Source organism: Phragmites australis, chromosome 7 (genome assembly GCF_958298935.1).
Source record: "Phragmites australis chromosome 7, lpPhrAust1.1, whole genome shotgun sequence".
Lineage (NCBI taxonomy): Eukaryota > Viridiplantae > Streptophyta > Magnoliopsida > Poales > Poaceae > Phragmites > Phragmites australis.
The window spans coordinates 27,735,643-27,754,859 of NC_084927.1; the positions used below are offsets into that span (position 1 = coordinate 27,735,643).

Consider the following 19,217-nt stretch of genomic DNA (forward strand, 5'->3'; position numbering starts at 1 on the left):
ACTACATGTGAAAATTGGTTACTAGAGGCGGTTCACTTAAGTAACCATCTGTGGTAGTCGGTCACCGAATCGACTTTTTTTTTTCTAAAAAACCAAATTTGTTTTGCCCGACCAGGCACCCCCTCCTCCCGGTCGAGCCATCGCAAGTCACGTGATTTTTCACGCACGGTTCATGGCACTCGAACTCGGGATCTCTTAGCTCGTGCGATACATCATTACCATCCCACTACAAAAGTATCAATGATACTAATAGCATATGTAATCCTTTTGATCCCTTCTGTCTGAAATTTTAAATGTTTATTTAGACATTTAATAATTTTAAATGAAAAAACTATAAAGTTATAGATTTTGTTGAGAGCTATCATTTTCGTATAAAGTTTGTCTACATCTAATTTCGTATGAAAAAGTTATGAATTTTTTAAAATAAACTATTGTTCATTATCACATATGATTAATTATGTGGCCCGCCTATGATAAACTGGTAATCATATTATTACCAAAGTTGATTTATATAAAGAACCATCTTTAAAAATAACCTTTTACACAGACAACTTCTTATATTGCCCGCTTCTGAAAATTGTACCATTGCCATAAGCAGCCACATATTAAAATTTGTTTAATTTTAGAGACGACCCGAAACCGTAAAAGGCCTCCGTTAACTGTTTATACGGTTTGTTATATGAGTTGTATGTAAAAAGACTATAAAATTTTCTATTCTTGAACTTTCTTCTCTCCTAACTCTTCGTCATGGAAATCCTACATATATAACAGATCAATTAATGTGCATGACACAACCGAAGCGCCTAGTTTCAAGACACTGCCAGCCGAAGCTAAATATCGAGCGGATGAAGCGAATTGTGTTTTCTTCTTTCAGCTCGGTGCCCAGGCTTCCCTTTTAAGCATTTTTTCCCCTTCGCTGCCTCCTAACTTCTTGTTTCCATTCAAACGAATACAAAACTGAAACAAAGAAAAAAACCGTAAAAATGAAAACAAAAAAAAATTGTTTCAAGTTAAAAGTTTTAATTGAAAAGGTTTCAACTGAGAAAAGTTTTGAGTAAAACGGTTACAATTGAGAAAAATTCAATGGAGAAAGTTTCAATTAAAAAATCAAGTCAAAATGTTTGGAGTCATGAAAAAGAGTTCAGTTTCATGAGACAAAAACATCTCAAAAAAAAGTTAGGGTTGGGCACACCGGCCCAATCGGGGATAATCCCTGATAATAAATACAGGGTATATCGGTCGATGGGCGTGTTGATTAACGTTTTTTGGTTAGATCTAATGAACTCAAGAACACAAGGATTTTATTTAGGTTTAAGCCTTTCGTGGAATAATAGTTATGTGTCCTGTGTATTTTCTTATGGATTAGATAAACTTATTACAGTATGTGTTTTTCTCTCCTACAAATCGGGTCCTCCCTTTCATATAATAGGAGAAAAGGTGTTCATACAAACAGATCGTGTCAAACTTTATAGCAGACCTACACCTGATGAAGTCAACTACTCCTAACTCATCATGACGAAGGATAGGTACGCACGCCTTGCTCTGGTCATCCTGCATGCTCCATCCCATTACCAAACCCCACCACACTCGTCTGCGAGGCCATCCTATAGCATTAAATGTTATGGGACAGGTCACTGCACCACCACGCCTACCTACGAACTTGCTTGTCGAAAGGGAGTGTCTGGAGAAGAAAAACAATTGAGTGGTTGGCATTAAATGAGATTCGACTGGTTAGGTGAGTACCTCTCTGCTAGTCACCGAGTTTTTCCCTACGACCAGGGGACTGGTCATAGGAGCCCTGTCCTGGTCGTAGGGTTTTGCTCTGCGACCAGGGGACTGGTCATAGGAGTCCTGTCCTGGTCGTAAGGTGAGACTGTAGTCTTGAGGATGTCTGTCCACCGACTGACACTTAGCAATGTGAGATCCGCCTGGTGGGACACTCATTTACCTATTACACCGAAAGGCCCCTTCTCAAGTGACGGTAGCAGTGCGACCTGCATGTACTTTGGCAAAGGCGGTGACACTGGCACATGCTGCCCGCTGAACAATCATGCAGCAAGACGTGTCGCCCTCCAATGACTGCTCTCCTCTGACAGCGGTAGTACTCGGATGGTGCAAGCTCAGAGGTCGGGAGCCAAGAGGGATCGATCCTCTTCTTTTCAGTTGTATATCGGGAGCGAATGAATGAACAAGAGAGAGAAAGACGGGGAAGGGGAATTAATGCGATTTGGGTTTCTTTTTTGGTAATATTTCCCGTCGCACCCTCTCTCGACCATTCGATCTGCACAGTTGTGTCTTTGCGATCATCCACTCTTTTGTCCCTCCCCTAATCCTCGACTCACACTGCTCATTTCTCATATGGAAGCATCGATGCCTTGCTTAGCGCGTGTTCTCTATCTGCTCCATCTGTGCAAGCTAGCCCCAAATCTCTCTATCTCACTCATTACTCCCTTCCCCATCACACATTTGCTTTGATTTAGTAGAAGATCCAGTCCCAAATCTCTCTCTCTCTCTCTCTCTCTCTCTCTCTCTCTCTCTCTCTTCATGGACCTCTAGCCCAAAATCCATCTCTTTCTGAACCTCCCAAGCTTAATCTCCACCATGCTGCGATGCCGCCTTTGTCTGCCCCCTTCCATCTAGATTGAAGCTCCTCTCCTCGTTATACACCTCCTTGATCATGGCCAGCACGTGCGGCGACTCGTGCGTAACCACTAGGTGCTCGCACGTGACGCCATGAGGCGAGCGGCCATGATGTCGTAGGCATCACGGGAAGCACTCGTGATACCGGCTAGAGCACGGCCCATGCTACCCAACTGAGGTTGGGCACCACCTATATCTTAGCATCCGTGGGGTCCAAAGAGTGTGAGTGAATATGATAATATGTGATGTGTAAGGTATGATATATCACATAATAAAAAAATAGAGAAACAAACATTATAGTAAACATCTTATAGCATCACACTAACATACATAAGTTCTTACAAATTAAAGTTGACCGACAAGCACACCACATGGTTCATCACACATATTACAATAGTCTTACATGTCCAACGGAAGCGATAAAGAGTTTGAATAGATAAATGAGACAAGACATTGCCCAACCCAGAGACTCTAGGTCAACCCGGAGACTCCAGGTTGAGCAATGTCCTATCTCATTTATCTATTCAAACTCTTTATCGCTTCCGGGTTGGGTTAGGACAGAACAGATAACTAACACATGATTTCTCTCCCCCTTTGGCATCAAGCACCAAAAACAAAAGAGAAGCAAAGATAGAGATCTGCTCGTTGTCCTCTTCATAGTCCTCATCTCCGTTGCCATCATCATCTTCCGGGGAGATTTCTTTGGCGCCACGCAAGTCTTCTTCCTCTTCTTGAGCATGAGAGGTTTCAGCACCCATGAAGCAGCTTAGGCCTCATCATACCAAGCCCATGGGTTGTCAAAAGCTTCGGGCTCGCTTACTTCTTCTTCGAAGGCAATCATAGAGCAAGGAGGCTCAATCCTTAAATTAGCATAAATAGCCTTCTGCCTCTTCTCAATCTTCATTAACCTCAAATTGGTTTTGTTTTTATGTTCCTTTATCTTCACATCAGTATGAGTGCAAACATTGAAAATTGCTTTGAGAGTGCTCTTGATAAAGGATGATGAACTATGAGAGTAAGATGCACGCCTCAGTGTTGCCCTTTGTGCTGCACCAGGAGCTGACAATGGAGGAGAAGGTGGAGAAGATGAAGATGATTTTGAGCCAACCAATCTCACTCTATAAGGCTCATGCTTCACTTCTTTCAAGAAGTTCTTTTTTTTGACTTTCTCGATCATGTACATGATGTAGGGGCATAGGCACAACTCCTGCTAGGTGTTAGTGATGTAGTATGAATCTCTTCCTAAATAAAATCTGCCACACTAAAGGGATCATTCTCATTGGATATCCTAGCAAGTAGATTTCTTATTATCCCTTGAATAGTAGCGGCATCGCCACTTTTAGGAGTGAGAGTAGCACGAAACAAGAAATTGAGGCATTTGTAGAATGGTCTCATGCCTTTAGTTGTGCCATAAGTCACTTCTCCTTGACTTTCATACATAAAATCCATTTCTTTAGACGAGAGTTACTGCTCAATATGGATTTTGTTCTTGCTAGTGACACGGACATCAAATCCAAACAAGCGACCAAAGTTTCTATACTTGATCTAATATCTTTCTCCTTCTATCATCCAATGCATTATTTGGTTCTCCTCATGTTCATAATGGAGTGTGGCATAAAATTGGGCCATAACCTCAACACTCCATCATACTTTAAACCCATGATTCTTTTGATCCTTTTGTCGTCACAAGCTACTATGACCTCATTGAAGGTAGGATCATTCTTACATGCCATTTATTCCTAGTCAATCCATTGCATTAGGGTAACTGGATTCTTCTTCTTGAGAATCAAGCTTTCATTGAAATCTTGAAAGCTTTCTTGACCATGTCGGCCTTTTTCATGTAGTCCTCCATCCTTCTGGAAATCTGAGATAAAGTGGTTGTCCTTTCTTCACCATTATCTCTTGATCCTGATGCCACAGTCTTGCCTTTCCCTCTACCTATGCCTGTAGCACCCTTTCCTCCCTTAGATGGCAAAGCACCACCACGAAGCATGTTAGAGGTTTGGGCCAACTCACCAATACGGATACCACCTGATGAGGCTGACACCTTCTCAACAGCCTTGTCGATGCGACCTTGTCCACTACCACTATCGCTGCCATTGTCATATCCACCAGACTCAGCCAGCTGTGGAGGAACATCGCTTTGAGGTTGCGGATCAAACCTAGCATTTGTTCTCCTTCTATAGGTTTGAAAATTAAACTTAGCACGGTCCATCTTGATCTTCCCTGAGATAGACATGGATAACATGCTTGAGGTATAAGAGAGATTGCGCAAGAATTGAATTGAGGAACAAAGAACAGATTGAACAAAGACTGGACAACCCAAAGTATCCGGGTCAACTTGGAGACTCCGGGTTGCCCGACCCCGGGGCAAAAGCTTAGGGTTTGAGAGATTAAAACAAGGAAATTACATGCCCTTAAGATATGTGATACTATGACGGATAAGTACCATCTTCACCAAAGGGATTCAACTCTAAAGCATGACATTGAGAGATTGGGTGAATCGGTCTTGAGAAATACCTTTAGGTCAAACGAAGCACCCGAAGTCGATCTAGAGGGAGGGCAGGAGAATCCTACCAAGAGATGAGGTCACTTGATGAAAAACTTGAAAATCCCATGGTGGAACCTTAAAATCACCGAAGGGGAGATCTCCACGGTGGGAGGAAGAGAGAGAGGAGGTGAAAGAGATAGAGTGAAAGGGTAACTCCTCCGGTTGGGGTTAAAGATTGAGTTACCCGGAGTATCCAGGTGGACCCGGAGTCTCCGGGCTGGAAAATAAAAGCAACCTGAGAGGGGTCGCTCGGAGGGAAGGTCGGAACCTCCGGGTTGAGTGACAGAATCCAGAGTATCCGAGTTCTGTCAACTCGACAGAGATGGCTGGGATGCTGAGGACTCCCAGAATCCGGATACTCCGGACTATCCAGGTTCTGGAGCTGACAAAACAGGAATTTGGAGCTAAGATTCGATGCGGATCTTTGAGAGATTGAATAGTTGTACATATAAGATTTTTTACCACTTGTAATCAGTCAACAAATAACAATACATAACATTTATCACAAGTAGCAAAATATGATCATAAAATCAAAGAATCAAATCTTTTTGAAAATAGCACTCAAAAAAAGAACTTTCGCAAACTTCTAGCTATCAAACCTACAACACTAAAACAATCAATTGTGTGCAGCATATCAAACTACATTGCAAGAATCTAGGATTTTTAGCTCACTTCTCAACTCGCAAAATATTTGCTCATCTAGTGGCTTTGTGAGGATATCGGCTAGTTATTTTCAGTTCTCACATGGCGAATATCGATATCCCTTTTTATTGAGTGGTTTCTCAAGAAATGGTGTTGCATATCTATATGTTTGGTTCTTGAGTGTTGTACAGGATTGTTGGCTATTTTGATGGTACTTTTATTATCACACAAAAGTGGAACTTTGGTCATGTTGTAGCCATAGTATCTCAATGTTTGCATCATCTAAAGTAGTTGAGCACACCAAGCACCTGCAGAAACATACTCGGATTCAGCGGTGGATAGGGCTACAGAATTTTATTTCTTTAAGGACCAAGACACCAAGGACCTACCCAAGATTTTGTAAGTCTCAGAGGTACTCTTCCTATCCACTTTGCAATCGGCATAATTGGAATCCGAATAAACTATAATTTCAACGGATGAACATTTAGAATACCATAAGCCAAGGTAAGGAGTATGAACCAAATATCTAAGAATTCTCTTCACGATCACTAAATGACACTCTTTTAGAGCAGCTTGAAATCTTGCGTATATGCACACACTAAGCATAATATCGAGCCTAGATGCACAAAGGTAAAGTAAAGAACTAATCATATAGCGATATACCTTTTGATCCACAGTCTTTTCATCTTTGCTGAGATCAGATATCTATTTGCTTGCATCTGAATCTTGATAAGTTTGGCATTTTCCATATCAAACTTCTTGAGCATATCTTTGATGTACTTGGTTTGACATATAAAAATCCCTTCCTAGAAAGAACTTCAACTCTCCTATCATTGATATTTCAAATCTCTTGGTCATAATCCTACTAAATTCTTCATAAAAGAGTTTATTAGTAGAACAAAATATAATGTCATCAACATATATTTGGCAAACAAATAAATCATTATTAACTTTCTTAGTGAAAAGAGCAGTATTGGTTTTGCCGATCTCAAACCCCTTTTTAACAAGAAAATCTCTTAGGCATACATACCATTCTTTAGGTGCTTGCTTAAACCCATAGAGCGCTTTATGGAGTCTATACACATGATGAGGATACTTGGGATCTTCAAATCCATGTGGTTGCTCCATAAATACCAATTTAGAGATTGATCCATTAAGAAAAGCGTTCTTCACGTTCATTTGATATAACTTGAAATAATGGTGAGTAGCATAGACAAGTAATATGCGAATTGACTTAAGCCTATCTATGGGAGTATAAGTCTCACCAAAATCTAAACCTTCCATTTGTGTGAAGCCTTGAGCAACCAACCTCGCCTTGTTTCATATCACAATCCCATTCTCATCTTGCTTGTTCTGGAAGACCCATTTTATGCCAATCATATTTTAATTAGGTCTTACCACCAATGATCAAACTTCATTTCTTTTGAAATTATTGAGCTCTTATTGCATGGACATTACCTAATCCGGATCTCCAAGTACATCTTGTACCTTCAAAGGTACCAAAGAGAAAGTAAAAGAGTAATATTCATAAAAATTTACAATTCTAGAACGAGTTATTACCCCCTTTTTTAATATACCAAGGATATTATCAATCGGGTGACCTCTTTGGATGCTTTGATGACTCTTGGATGTAGCACTTAGGATTGAGGTTGAATGTCTTCTACTTCATCATCATCAAGAAATTTGTTAGAGTCATCATGAACTTGATTTTGATCTTGATCTTAAGTTGATGTTGATGACTCAACTTGAGTTGATGAGGATGGATGAACTTGATTATTATTGGCTACATGTTGCTCTTGGGACTCTTGAGGCTTGATTTCACCTATTGCTAACTTCTTGATTGCCTCACTTGGGATTTCTTCATCACCTAAAATATTAGGATCAACTTGCTCCATTTGGGACCTGTTAGATTCATCAAATGTCATGTCACATGCGATTTCAAACAAGGTAGGCGCAGGCATTTGATCTATAACAAGCAAGAAACCATCATCTACTTTAGGAGCAAACTTAGAACTTTTACCTTCTTGTTTAGAATAATATATTTACTCCTAAAGACTTTAAAGTATGAAATATTAGGCTTGTTACCGGTTAGAAGCTCATAAGAGGTCTTCTTCAATATCTTATGGAGATATAATCACTTGATTACATAGCATGCGGTGTTGATGGCCTCCACCCAAAATTGATCTGAGATCTCGTACTCATCAAGCATGGTGCTGACTCTATGAGAGTCATATTCTTCCTCTCGATAACCCCATTTTATTGAGGAAAGTAGGGTATCGAGAATTCATGCTTGATCCCTTCTTCATCAAGAAATTCTTCAACTTTTGTATTATTCAATTCGCTTCTGTTGTCGCTTCTCACTCTCTTGATCTTCACATCAAATTCATTTTAATCTCTTCTCACACATTTCTTGAATATTGCTTGTGTTTCACTCTTATCATGCAAAAAGAATACCCAAGTGAAATAAGAATAATCATCAACAATAATCAAACCATATTTATTGCCGTCAATGCTTATGTAGGCAATTAGTCCAAATAAACCCATGTGAAGAAGTTCCAATAGTCTTGTGGTCATCATCACATTCTTGGCGGGGTGAGGAGCTCTAACTTGCTTGCCCACTTGACATGCACTACAAATTCTACCTTTCTCAAAACAAATATTTGTTAGTCCTAGAATGTGTTCCTCTTTAGAAGTTTAGACAAATTTCTCATGCCAATATAGGCTAGTCGGTGGTGTCATAGCCAACTCATGCTAGACTTAGCAATCAAACAAGTTTTAGGTCTCGCTTCATTCGTTAAAAAATTAATAAGATAAAGTTTACCCTTTAACCGACCGGTGAAAGCTACTGATGAGTCTTTCCTTCTAGAGACGGTCACACCCTCATTAGTAAAGAGACAATTGTAGCCCATTTCACAAAATTATGATACGGACAACAAATTGTAGCTAAGAGATTTAACTATCAAGGCATTTAAGATAGAATGATCATTCAAAATAGCAATTTTACCTAAGCCAATTACCTCTCCTTTTCTATCATCTTCAAAGATAATATTTTCATGTTGTCCTCCATTTTCTTCAAATGAAGAAAATATACTTTTCTCTCCGGTCATATGATTGGTACATACACTATCAAGCACCTAACTTGATCCACCGAAGGAGTATGCCTATAAAACAATTAAACTTTTGTTTTAGGTACTCAAATTTGTTTTAGTCCTTTCAAATTAGTCACAAGCAATTTTGGTACTCTCACATTCCTTTTCATAACTCAGTCCTTTGTGCGGATACCAACATATAGAGTAACCACTTTACCATAATAGTTTCTCTTCAAAACATAAGAAGTATAAAATATAGATTGAGGTGTATGGCCCTTGAGTTGCTTGGATTGTGTTGTGTTAGCATGTGGTTTTCCATTCTCCTTAACAAACTTTAGGCACTCTTTGTCATTTATTATCACGCGCTCACTTGGCTTGCTTGTATGTATATCAAAGCCAAGACCTCTCTTTTGCTTATTATCTTTGGCCTCAATGTTGTACAATGCATCCTTGGATTTGTATATCTTGATTCATGCATACTTAACCAAGGTATTTAGTCTCTCATTTTTCTTTTGTAGTGCTTGAAAATATTGAATATTAGTGGTACAAGCATTTATATCGATATTGTAACAACAACAACAACCATTACTAGTGGAAGCACTAGAGAGTGAGGTTGCATCATGAGAGGTGGGAGTGATATTCTTAATGACATCAAATTATACTTCAAGAGCTTTATGAGAATCATCCAAATATTTGAAATTCTCTTCAAGTGTAATATTTCTAAAGACTAGCAATTGAGACATTGACCAAATTGAGATTTTTGATCAATTTCTCAACTTTCGCTTTCTCTTTAGCAAGGAGCTCCTCGAGCTCAATGTTTCTCTCATTTTCAAGAATGAGCAAGTCCTCTTGCTTCTCGAGAATCTTCTCTTGACTCTATTGTTTCCATTAGCTCTTTTATCTTGATATCACATTTTTTCTAAGACTCTTAAGAAAAGATTCACAACCACTATGACTATCACTACCGCTACCTATGAGCTTGGATTGTGATTTTACCTTGCACCCTTTTGCCATGAGACACTTAGGAGTGTCATCATCGTTGCTCATCTTGCCAAATAGTGGCATTGTCAGTGTAGAGGAGTGGATGGCGATGATGGCAATCTCTTCATTATCGGAGTTAGAGTCGGAGTTGAAGTCCCACTCCTCGTCAATATGAGTTTTACCCGAATATTTCTTCTTGTGAGTCTTGTATTTGTCCTTCTTGAAAGGCTTGTTCTTCTTTTCTTCCTTATTCTTGCTTTCTTGTTAGGACACTTGGCAATGAAGTGTCCAACTTCGCTGCACTCATATTATGCTCTCTTGGATATTCTTATCTTAGGCATGTCCCTCTTGTACTTGCTATAGTCACTCTTCTTTATAAATTTCTTAAACTTTCTTACAAAAAGACCATTTCTTTATCATCCGAGGTCTCATCTTCACTTGAGCTGGATTCTTTAACTTGCTTGCTCTTGCTTGCCTTGAATGCTAATTCTTTGTTTTTGGAGGTTGAGCTTTTCTTGACTTCATTTGCTGCCTCTTCCATGAACTCATAAGCAAGAATTCTACCAAGCACATCACTTAGTGTGAGTCTCTTATAGTCTGGATGAGAGTCACCAAGGTGGGGTTTCTCGGTGCAAATGCTCTTAAAAATCTTCTCACCACCTTATGATCATCTAGCTCTTCACTTACAAGCACTCTAATTTTGTTCACTAGCATCATCATGCGATCATGCATTGCTTGAGGGGTTTCATTATCTTCCATAACAAACCTTGCTAATTTTCCTTCAAGCAGCTCTATCTTGAATTCTCTTACACTTGTGGTGCCTTCATTGGTGACTTGGAGTGTATCACATATTGTCTTTGCCTCCTTAAGTCCATCCACCTTGTTGAACTCCTCAGGGTTCAAGGCACCAAGAAATACACTTACGGCTTGTGCATTGCAATATAAATTTTACTCTTGCCTGGGAGTGAGCTCTTTGTCTTCATCAGATAGCTCAAAACTTGTACACACAATCTTCCAAATGCTTGGATGAAAAGAGACTAAATGCAATTTTATTGTATGCCTTCAAGCCGCATAATGTGTACCATCGAAGTAGGGTGCACGCCTGGATGACATGGATATATAAGAATTAGAATCATTTAATTTATCATAGTTGAATTCAATTGCAACTCCCTTATTTTTACCGTCTCCCGATTTCGAATGATCATCCTTAGGACTCCTCAGGCCTTTAGGACTCTTCTCCCTGGATCTTCAAATCCTGCAAGCGGTGAAGCCTTATAGGATGTTAGGCTCTGATACCAATTGAATGTACGTGATGTTGCCTTGAGGGGGTGAATAGGTGTTTCCTGAAAATTAAAACTTTGTACCATATTAAATAGTCCGAATATTACGGGTCAAATCAGATACTATAAGGTCTGGAGGTTATGGGCTCAATCTGGATAGTCCAGGTAAAAACAGGAAATCGAAAGCTATGAACTCCTAAGAAATTGTAATTGATTCCAGCCACTGGAGCTTGTCGGCATCGCCAAGGACGCAGCTGGGGGGCTCATAGAAGAAGTCGGCCTGCTCGCCGGTGGCACAGTCCCAGACACCGATGCCGTACTTGTTGAGCCGGCCCTTGCAACTGGCGAAGATGCTCAAGTCTTGGTCGAACGCCAGCGCGCCAGCGATGAAGGACTTGATATGCAGTTCATGAGCGACGCGAAAGCGGTGGCGGAGTTCGTCGGAGACAGCAGAGAACGCAGCCATGCCCTCATCGCACTTGCCGAGCTACTCTAACTTTGTTCACTAGCACCATCATACGATCATACATTGCTTGAGGAATTCCATTGTCTTCCATAACAAACCTTCATAATTTTCCTTTAAGCAGTTTTATCTTGAATTCTCTTACATTTGTGGTTCCTTCATAGGCGACTTGGAGTGTATCCCATATTGCCTTTGCCTCCTTAAGCCTATCCACCTTGTTGAACTCCTCGGGGCTCAAGGCGCTAAGCAATACACTTGCAGCTTGTGCATTGCGATGTAAATTTTGCTCTTGCCTCGGAGTGAGCTCTTTGTCTTCATCAGATAGCTCAAAACTTGTACACACAATCTTCCAAATGCTTGGATGAAGAGAGATTAAATACAATTTCATTGTATGCCTTCAAGCTGCATAATGTGTACCATCGAAGTAGGGTGCACGCCCGAATGACATGGATATATAAAAATTAGAATCATTCAATTTATCATAGTTGAATTCAATTGCAACTCCCTTATTTTTACCGTCTCCTGATTTTGAATGATCATCCTTAGGACTCCTCGGGCCTTTAGGACTCTTCTCCCCGGATCTTCAAATCCTACAAGCGGTGAAGCCTTATAAGAGGTTAGGCTCTGATACCAATTGAATATACGTGATGTTGCCTAAAGGGGGTGAATAGGTCTTTTCTGAAAATTAAAACTTTACAGCAGATTAAACAACTCGGATATTCCGGATCAAACCGGATACTCCGGGGTCTGGAGGTTCTGGGCTCAACCCGGATAGTCCAAGTAAAAACAGGAAATTGAAAGCTATGAACTCCTAAGCAATTGTCATTGATTCCAAGTGTTACCACAGGTTTCTAAGATTGTATGTAAGCCTTTTGACACTTCATCTGTATCTAGAAACACACAATCACATAGATCGGGGTAAATCACCCAAAATCAACTAAAATAACAATGAAAGTAAAGGAGACGTGAATTTGTTTCCCAAAGTTCGGATCCAATGATCATACGTCTCCGTTGAGGTGCTCACAAAAAGTCAAGTCTCTCTCAACCCTTATCCTCACTGAACGACCATGAAGATCAAACTCGGGGCTTACTCAACTTTCCTCTTTTCTTGCGGAGGTGAGGATGACCTTCACAAACTTCTTGGGGCACTCCACAAGCTTGGGTGCTCTCCGAGTGACGTCTAGGCGTCTAGGAGCAAGAGCTCCAAGAGCAAAGAACATGAATCGACGGCTTGGTGATGAACTCAAATGCTCAAAGATGGATTTATGCTCACAAGCACTCGATCTCACTTTCCTAACCCAACTCTCGAATACTTGCAAGACTTAATGCACTAGAGGAGTGGGAGTGCTCTAAAGAGGCTTTGAATGCTTTTATCTCGAGTTGGTTTAGCATCAAATGAAGAAAGGGTGAGGGGGTATTTAAACTAATCCCCTAAAAACTAGCTGTTATAGTACTTTTTTACTCATACGGAGTATCCGAGTCAACCCGGAGACTCCGGGTTGATACTAAAATGCTCAACCGAGAGTTATGTCCGGAACCCAACCAGGAGGGTCCGAATAGACAACAGAACCCGGAGTATCCGAGTCAACCTGAAGACTCTAGGTGAAACACTTTGACTCAAGCCGAGCACCTCTGTCGGAGCAGCATTTGGAGACTCCGGTCACCTAGAGTATCCAGGCCAACTCGGAGACTCCGGGTTCAAACAAAGAATAAGAACTACCCGGTGTTCATAAGGTGATTTGTGACTCCCATCTTTGGTCTAATAGAATTATTTGAGCATTAAGACATATTCATGTCAATATAAATGTATTCCTCTTGATACAACGACACACATATACTCAAATTCAAAAATAAAATAAAATTAAAATTATTGAGTGACTACGTGTTGCTTCTCTTTTCTTTTTGGAACGCCAACGTCATTTAACTTTTTTAATAGGATTAAAGCATGTTCATAACCTCAATAAACTCATTAGTCCCTTAATCATTTGTTATCAATTATTCAAAACTCACATAGAGGTCTAGATACACTTTCAAGCTAAAGAGAGAAAGGAACTAGTATATGGTGAGTAGATGACACTAAAAACATTACTCTATTTGACTTCATAGCTACTTCTTTTCTTTAACTAAGGGCATGAGTTCTTGTGCGCACCACTATTTTAATAGATTGAATTAAAATACTAATTAAACAAATGCACACCATTATTAATTTAAAAATTCAATTTGATAATTTTTTTGGTGCATTATGATTTTTATCAAATCTTTTTGTCCCACCCAAATTTTTTTAATCTTCCTAAAAATTACCTTTTATCCTTTACCCTTTCTTTTTTTTCTTTCTTTTTCTTTGTTTCCTCTCATTACACCGACACCCTACTTCCACCAATGGAGAGCATACATGCATTAGACCACCATCCTACACCACCACTAGCATAAAATACCACCACTAGATCATCATATTATTAAACTAATTAAATAATCTAATTACACTGACTAATCAAATTCCTATTATACAATCTACTTACTCTGACTAAGCAAATAATCAAATTCATATAATCAAACTAAGCGAATAATTATATAAATGTAACTGAACGGATTAAACGATCTACTTATTATAATTACTATTATTGCTACAAGTATTAATTAAATATATAATTTAAGTACTTATTGTAATTCGCGCTACTGCTACTTCTCGTCTCAGGCTAATTCTACTCTCCTCACGCTGCTGCCACTCCTCACCTACCGCTACTTCTACTCTCCACACGCTACGCTGTTGTTTCTCCTCTCCTCTCCTCCTTTGCTCGCGCTACGGCTCCTTATAACGAAATACGGCAACGCGCTCGTATTTTATAGCGAAACACGGTAGCGCGGGCGTTCAAAAAGGTGGCAAAAGCGAAACGACGCGACATGTCGTGTCAAAAGCGCTGACCCGACACGACATAAGCACTAGCCTGAGGGGCCGAATATATTGAACAGTACCGTATTCAGTATATTTTCAGTATCTTAGATACCGGAATCAATTTTTCAGTGTTTAAGTGCTAAATATGTAAATACGCCGATATATTATTTATTTTAGCGAATACGGTTACTGTATTGCCAATTTTTAGATTTTTTTTCCGCAACGGACAGAACGTTCTTCCTCCGGCAGAAAACAGTACGAAATAGTGATGTATGAAATGATTTCAATCGTAATAGATCATACCGTGATCGTGTGCGCTTTACGCCAAGCGTAAACTTCCATTGAGTGTGTCGGCCAGATGAGCTTCTGCTACAACCTGTCATGTGCCTTCCATTCCAAGTCGAGTCACAGGATAAGAAATTTCAACTGGACATGCAGACAAGTACTGATACTACCAAATCCGAAAAGCAAAAGCTCACCCACTCCTCCACTGGTTTCCCGCGAACGAGTAGAAAATTTGTCTATTATATTAATAAAAGAGTTAAATCTAGATGCACGGTACATCAACCTAAAATACAACACCGCTTAGACCATCCACAGTGTGCAAGAAAGCCGGTGCTTCACCAAGAGAGAAGGATGGATCTCCGATGCTTGCCACTGCAACAATCCAGCAAAAAAGTTTCTGCAACCGATGGAAGAATATGCACCGGTGACAAAACAATAGAAAACAATTTCCGTCGCGTCACTGCATGCTGGTGATGAGAAAAGGAGAGAGAAGAGACAGGGAACGGAAGAGAGATGACATTTATCAAATATTATAGGGAGTGGGGACTAGCAACATAACAATGCTACACACTAATCCGAGTGATAGCTCGGTTGCAAAGGCGCGTGTGTGCGTCCAAACCAGTCCGGATTCCAGTGGTGCTTCCTTTATATTTTAATCAGTTTCTCGCGTGTGGAGTCACAAAGAGACTATGACGTGTCCGTTATCTATAGAGCCAGATAGTTTTACTGATCTCTTAAATAATATAGTTTTCGATGTTGTGTATAGTTTTAAGTATCTGATTGTATGTAGGGTATGAGTTATGGTATGTGTGGTTTTTAATGTCATGTGTAATTGTAGGATCTGATTATGTGTAGAATGTAAGTTATAATATATATTAATTTATAACATCCATATGTACTTACTCAGATACTATAGTTCTACCAGGCGCAAAGAAACAATGCTACACACCATAGGTTAGGAAGTGAGCGATGGTGATGTGACATTTCAAGGTTCGATGGTGAAGCTAAACATTGTGGCTGCTCTTGTAGCACCATCCCAAACCACACCAAGGACCAAGCACTAAAACAGCACCAACTACACTTATCTCGGTCGCATCCGAAGCAACCTAAGAAAGCGCCTCGGCAACAAGGCCCCGAGGAGTTGCTCACTGATGAATGACGAAGCTGCCTCCCACTGGGAGCACCATTCCGAGATTGCTGCTACTTCTAAGAGCCTGAGACTGCTAAAGAACAGAGCAGAAACCTGACAGTTTTATTCAATGGATTAAGGAAACATGATATAAAATAGATGAGTAGATCGTAGAGAGGGCCTTGAGCAATACCGTCTCTTTTTGTTTTTTACGAAACTCGAGCAATGTTCTTTAAGATGATAATAATTCGCAAAGGCAAGCTGCTGAGAGGAGCTCGCCTGAATACCGACAGCACGGAACCTCACCTCATCATTCAGTGCTGAGGAATTGATGAAGAACAGATCTTTCGGTGCATAAACATTCGCATACTTAGTTAAGAATCAATATGTGATGATACCGACAGAACATCTAACACTGGCAACAATGCCAAGGCAAGGAGATTTCGGTAACAGTCAGCACATGCCTCGTGCAACAGGAAAACTGATTAGCACGCGCGCGAGTTGGGGAAGTTGCGTCCCACTGCCTGCTCACGCGCGTGTAGGCCGGCTGAGCCGTATTGGTCCGATTGGTTTTTAAGTTTGGGGTGAATTTTTTTTGACAAAGTTTGTTCTGAAAATTTTGTTCGGGCAAATTTATGCTAAAAAATTGTTGGAGATTTTTTTCAATAACTTCTTGTGCTCAAAAAATTTTGTGCTGAAATTTTTTCTCTTTTAACTTTTTCTCGATAACTTTTCATTAAAAACTTTTTCTTGATATTTTTTTCTCAAAAAAATTTAACGATAATTTTTACTCTTTTAAAAAACTTTTCTTGATAACTTATTTAGAAAAGTTTTTTTGAAAACTTTCCAAAAAAAGAAAAATTACTGAGCGAGAGAACTTTCTAAAAAGAAAGTTGCAAGTTGGCTTCCTAGCGCGCGCGAATTAGTCCAGTCCCTCGTGCAAATAAGGAATTCACTTGATTTTTTACATCTTGTGTCTGTGTTAGAAAGGAATATGGATTTTGGTACACTCTCCAACCATTTCTTTAGGATCAAAAGTTACAAAGTATTCAGTGTGCAGATACCATTCTAAGTATTTCTTTCCACTGTTAACCGAGCACTTGCAAAAGTACGGAAGGTACAGAACAACAACGAACTAACAAACCGTAGTCCACTGACGGTCAGATGATCGGCGGCGGCGGCGTCTCCCAGACGTCGAACACGTTCTCCTCGTTGTGCAGGGCGAAGAGCCGGTCGCCGCCGATCGAGAAATCGCAGATGGCGCCACCGTGGCTCCGACGGAGCGTCGACGTCAGCACGTACTCGGGGCCGCTGAACACGGAGATGCTGTCGTTCATCGACGAGAAGAGCTGCCCACCGTGCGTGGCGAGCTTCGGGTAGCAGCTCTCCTCGCCGGGCACCTTCCGGTTCATGAGCTTGCTCCGGGAGCTCCACCGCACGCCGCCGGTGCTGCTCCTGAGGTCGAGGAAGCCCAGGTCGTCGTACTGGTTGATCACGCATACCGACCGCTCGTCCTCCATGGCGATGGCGTGGAGCACGCGCTTGTCCTCGAGCGACGGGGGTGTGTCGGCGTCGGACCACGACCAGACCACGTTCTTGCCCCGGAAATCCAGCAGGCCGATGAAACAGTTGTCTGCCTTGGGGAACAGCGTGGCCACCATGAGCGCGCTGGTGGCGTCCAGCCACTGGAGCTTGTCGGCGTCGCCAAGGGCGCAGCCGGGGGGCTCGTAGAAGAAGTCGGCCTGTTCGCCGGTGGCGCAGTCCCAGACGCCGATGCCGTACTCGTTGAGCCGGCCCTTGCAGCTGGCGAAGATGCTCGAGTCTTGGTCGAACGCCAACGCGCCGGCGGTGAACGACTTGACCTGCCGTTCATGCGCGACGCGGAATCGGTGGCGGAGTTCGCCGGAGACGGCAGAGAACGCAGCCATGCCCCCATCGCACTTGCCGAGCCGCTCGCGGGCCGCGATCAGGAACGTGGCGGCGTCGAGGTAGGCCGCGTCGTTGACCTGCGAGTGATCGAGCGACACGGGCCGGCGCTCGTCGAGCATCCAGTTGTACACGCGCACGGCGCCGCCGTGCGCGACGCAGCACCCTCCGTCAGGCGCGGCACGGATGGCCGTGCCGTCCCCGGGGGCGCGCCCGGGCACGGACACCGCGAGACGGAGGCGGTCGCCGTCGAACGCGCCCCACCGCGCGGCGCGGACGTGGTCGAGGAGGCCGTAGTAGAGCGCCTCGCGGTAGAGCAGCTTCTCCGGCAGGTGCGGCGGCACGTGGAGGCTGCCGGTGCGGAGCAGGTCAAGCAGCACCGCGAAGCACGCCGGGTTGCGGTCGATGAAGTACTCAGCCACGCCGCCGCCGGAGGAGGAGGAGGAAACGTTCCAGGAGGAGTCGAGCAGCGCGCCGAGCATGGAGTCGCGGCCAGCGTTGGCGAGCGTAGTGGTGGTCGTCTCGAACACCTGCCCGCCCACGTTGAACCGCACGCGCCCTCCTCCAGCCATCAGAGCTCGCCAAAGAACCGATCTTTACACCATCCCCGCGCGGCGCAGCAACCGGCTCCCAATCTCGGGTGGATTCGGCGCCAAGAACCGGAGGATTTCGCGGCGAATCCGGTGGGGAATTGTAGGATTGCCTCCGCTGTATCGGTCAGTTGGGGAGGCGGATTGGGTTAGTTACTACCTGTGTACGCGGTCGCGGCGTGTAGATATATGAGCGAGTATCAGCAGCGTGATTTGCTGCTTCCGCTTGCTTTATGGCGTAATGGCAGCGGGGAGGCGAGGGGCTAGAGAAAGAAGAAACGGAGGCGGCGGGTGAGCAGGAGGCAGGCGAGATGGTGGTGTCGCTTTGACGTGAAGACGGCGCATGATTAGAAGGACAAGCCCCCGAGGGGGGGATCGTTTTGCCCATTTGGGGACGACTTGACGAAACGCCGAATGCCAAATTCTGCTGCGTAAAAATGGTCTGATTGGTAGAGTTATCAGATCAGTTTTTTTTTTTAATTAGGAGAGTTTTGTTAAACAGTAGCTTTCAGTTTTTAGTGTTTTTAGTAGAATTCTTGTAAGTGATTCTCTGAAATGAACTAAAATTTAGGAGTTGGAAAAAGCAGTTTCCACTGATTTACTTTTCGCAGAGAATTATTTTCTCTATATATTTTATTTTAAATAATTATTTTCAGTCATATAATCACTTCCTTCAAAAAATCACTTTTCATATAAAATTTGAATCAGAAAGAGCTCTATCAAACGAATCCTAACTAAACGCTTATTA

General features: G+C 42.1%; 1 protein-coding gene across 1 annotated transcript; it reads right to left on the reverse strand.

Annotated features, from left to right (window-relative positions):
* Positions 1-16,973: 16,973 nt before the first annotated feature.
* LOC133924525 (BTB/POZ domain-containing protein At2g24240-like) lies at positions 16,974-18,821 on the reverse strand. The gene has a single exon (XM_062370103.1). It carries the CDS (start codon positions 18,449-18,451, stop codon positions 17,114-17,116), a length of 1,338 nt encoding a protein of 445 aa, XP_062226087.1. The 5' UTR covers positions 18,452-18,821; the 3' UTR covers positions 16,974-17,113.
* Between the last annotated feature and the right edge of the window lie 396 nt (positions 18,822-19,217).

Excerpts from the sequence above, each read along its gene's own strand:
- LOC133924525 (XM_062370103.1), bottom strand. The coding sequence starts at position 18,451 with ATGGCTGGAGGAGGGCGCGTGCGGTTCAACGTGGGCGGGCAGGTGTTC.